Consider the following 2,584-nt stretch of genomic DNA (forward strand, 5'->3'; position numbering starts at 1 on the left):
TATTACCGTTGTTTTGGCCCTGAGAAAGTCCCAGTCGCCTCATATTCTCATTGGTCTTTAATTAATGAAATCTTACAAAGTACTCATGGCCACCCCGATGTTCAGTTTATGGTGTCTGAGGGAGAAAAATTATTAAAAACTCTCAGACACTTTTTTTCCCTCCCTCTCTGAACCTTCCTGCTGCCGCGTTCAGATCTTGCTGCTCCAGCCTCCGGGGCACTTACCATCCTCGCAGCCTGTGATCCACAGAGGGGGGGAAAAACCTATATATCGTTCTTTTGTCCCACGCACACTCGAGGCGAGAAGAAAAACCCCCAACACCCAAACCTTAATTTTTCACCATGAGGGAAATCGTGCATATCCAGGCTGGTCAGTGTGGCAACCAGATCGGTGCCAAGTTCTGGGAGGTGATCAGTGATGAACACGGCATCGACCCCACCGGCACCTACCATGGGGACAGCGACCTGCAGCTGGACCGCATCTCAGTGTACTACAATGAAGCCACAGGTGGCAAATATGTTCCTCGTGCTATCTTGGTGGATCTAGAACCTGGAACCTTGGACTCAGTTCGCTCAGGTCCTTTCGGCCAGATTTTCAGACCAGACAACTTTGTTTTTGGTCAGTCTGGGGCAGGCAACAACTGGGCCAAGGGCCACTATACAGAAGGGGCCGAGCTGGTTGATTCCATCTTGGATGTGGTGCAGAAGGAGGCTGAGAGCTGTCACTGCCTGCAGGGCTTCCAGCTGACCCACTTCCTCGGTGGAGGCACAGGCTCCGGAATGGACACCTTGCTCATCAGCAAGATCAGAGAAGAGTATCCTGACCGCATAATGAATACCTTCAGTATGGTGCCTTCACCCAAAGTATCCAACACTGTGGTTGAGCCCTACAATGCTACCCTCTCTGTCCACCAATTGGTAGAGAACACCGATGAGACCTACTGCATTGATAATGAAGCCCTCTACGATATCTGCTTCCGTACTCTCAAGCTGACCACACCAACCTATGGAGACCTCAACCACCTTGTCTCAGCCACTATGAGCAGCGTCACCACCTGCCTCCGCTTCCCTGGCCAGCTCAATGCTGACCTCCACAAGCTGGCCATCAACATGGTGCCATTCCCACGTCTCCATTTCTTCATGCCTGGCTTTGCCCCACTAACCAGCCGTGGTAGTCAGCAGTACCGGGCCCTTACTGTGCCTGAGCTCACCCAGCAAGTCTTTGATGCCAAGAACATGATGGCTGCTTGTGACCTCCGCCATGGCCGCTACCTCACTGTGGCTGCTGTCTTCCGAGGACTGATGTCCATGAAGGAGGTGGATGAGCAGATGCTTAATGTACAGAATAAGAATAGCAGCTACTTTGTGGAATGGATCCCCAACAACATCAAGACCGCTGTCTGTGACATCCCGCCCCATGGCCTCAAGATGGCAGTCACCTTCATTGGCAACAGCACTGCCATCCAGGAGCTCTTCAAGCGCATCTCAGAGCAGTTCACTGCCATGTTCCGTCGGAAGGCCTTCCTCCACTGGTACACCGGTGAGGGTATGGGCGAGATGGAGTTCACCGAGACCGAGAGCAACATGAATGACCTCGTTTCTGAGTACCAACAGTACCAAGCTGCCACCGCAGAAGAGGAGGAAGACTTCGGTGAGGAGGCTGAAGAGGAGGCTTAAGGCAGAGTGTCCTATCACCTCGGGCTTCTCAGCTCCCTCAGCCTTCTTCCTCAACTTCCCCTTTCCTCTCCCTCAGAATTTGCATTTCTGCCTCTATCTTTTTTTTTCCTCCTTGAGAGAGTTCTAGAACAGTGCCTGGCACATAGTAGGCACTCAATAAATTATTGTTGTTTGTTGAATGTCTCTTCTCTTTTTCCACTCTTGAGAAATCTATAGATTTCTGCCATTCTGGGTAATCCTGTATTTCCTTCTGGCACCCATTGCTTCCATCTGTCCAGTTAATACTTCTGTTTTCAAGGTGTGTGTGGCTCTCTAGGAAGCTGGGTCTCATCCAGAGTCCATTTAGAACATGTGCTCTACACCCAGGTGGCCACCATCCTCAGTTCAAGGGACAAACCCATGGTAGGCAAAGGAAAAAGCAGCCAAGCTAATTTACAGCAGGCACAAGTCACTAGAAAGGAAGAGCTTGGGGTTTTTGGTTCTAGGTTACTTCAACCTTCATTGGTTTGTTCTCACAGGGGAGGTGTTAAACGGTATTATTTTCAAGCTGTTCTGAGCTCCCAGTTTGACTTTGGAGTAGTTTGCCCCACTAGGCCTTTACTTCCCTCCCACATCATAATAGCAGCTCTGGCGTGGGCCAGTGTGCACTGCCACTTACAGGTCTGCATTGATTCCCCAGAGTGAACAGGACTTGCTTCATGTAATAACTCGTTTCTTCCATTTGCTATTCCCTTTTAAAAACTTATACTTTCCCCCTCTTCTACACTTCAAATTTCTATTTGTGTTAAACTTGCTGCTTCTTTTCATATTGAAAAGATGACATTGCCCTAGGAGCCAAAAATAAACTTTAAACAAACAAAAAAACAAACAAACAAAACTCTCAGACACAAAAGCCTCCATGTTCAGAC

The 2,584-nt window shown here is 49.1% G+C and overlaps 1 protein-coding gene across 2 annotated transcripts in view; it reads left to right on the top strand.

The window, feature by feature from the left end:
- Nucleotides 1–1,676, top strand: part of LOC102869541 (tubulin beta chain-like) — a 10,742-nt gene extending 9,066 nt beyond the window's left edge. Inside the window, exon 2 of one of the 2 annotated variants that reach the window (XM_006884095.1) lies at nucleotides 461–1,676. In XM_006884095.1, coding sequence (XP_006884157.1) covers nucleotides 461–1,676 — 1,216 coding nt within the window. Of the gene's footprint in view, nucleotides 1–339 lie in introns of both variants that reach the window. The other variant, XM_006884096.1, reaches the window with a different exon arrangement.
- Nucleotides 1,677–2,584: the final 908 nt, after the last annotated feature.

Source organism: Elephantulus edwardii, unplaced genomic scaffold (genome assembly GCF_000299155.1).
Source record: "Elephantulus edwardii isolate Elephantulus edwardi_28Jun2011 unplaced genomic scaffold, EleEdw1.0 scaffold00031, whole genome shotgun sequence".
NCBI classification, from domain to species: domain Eukaryota; kingdom Metazoa; phylum Chordata; class Mammalia; order Macroscelidea; family Macroscelididae; genus Elephantulus; species Elephantulus edwardii.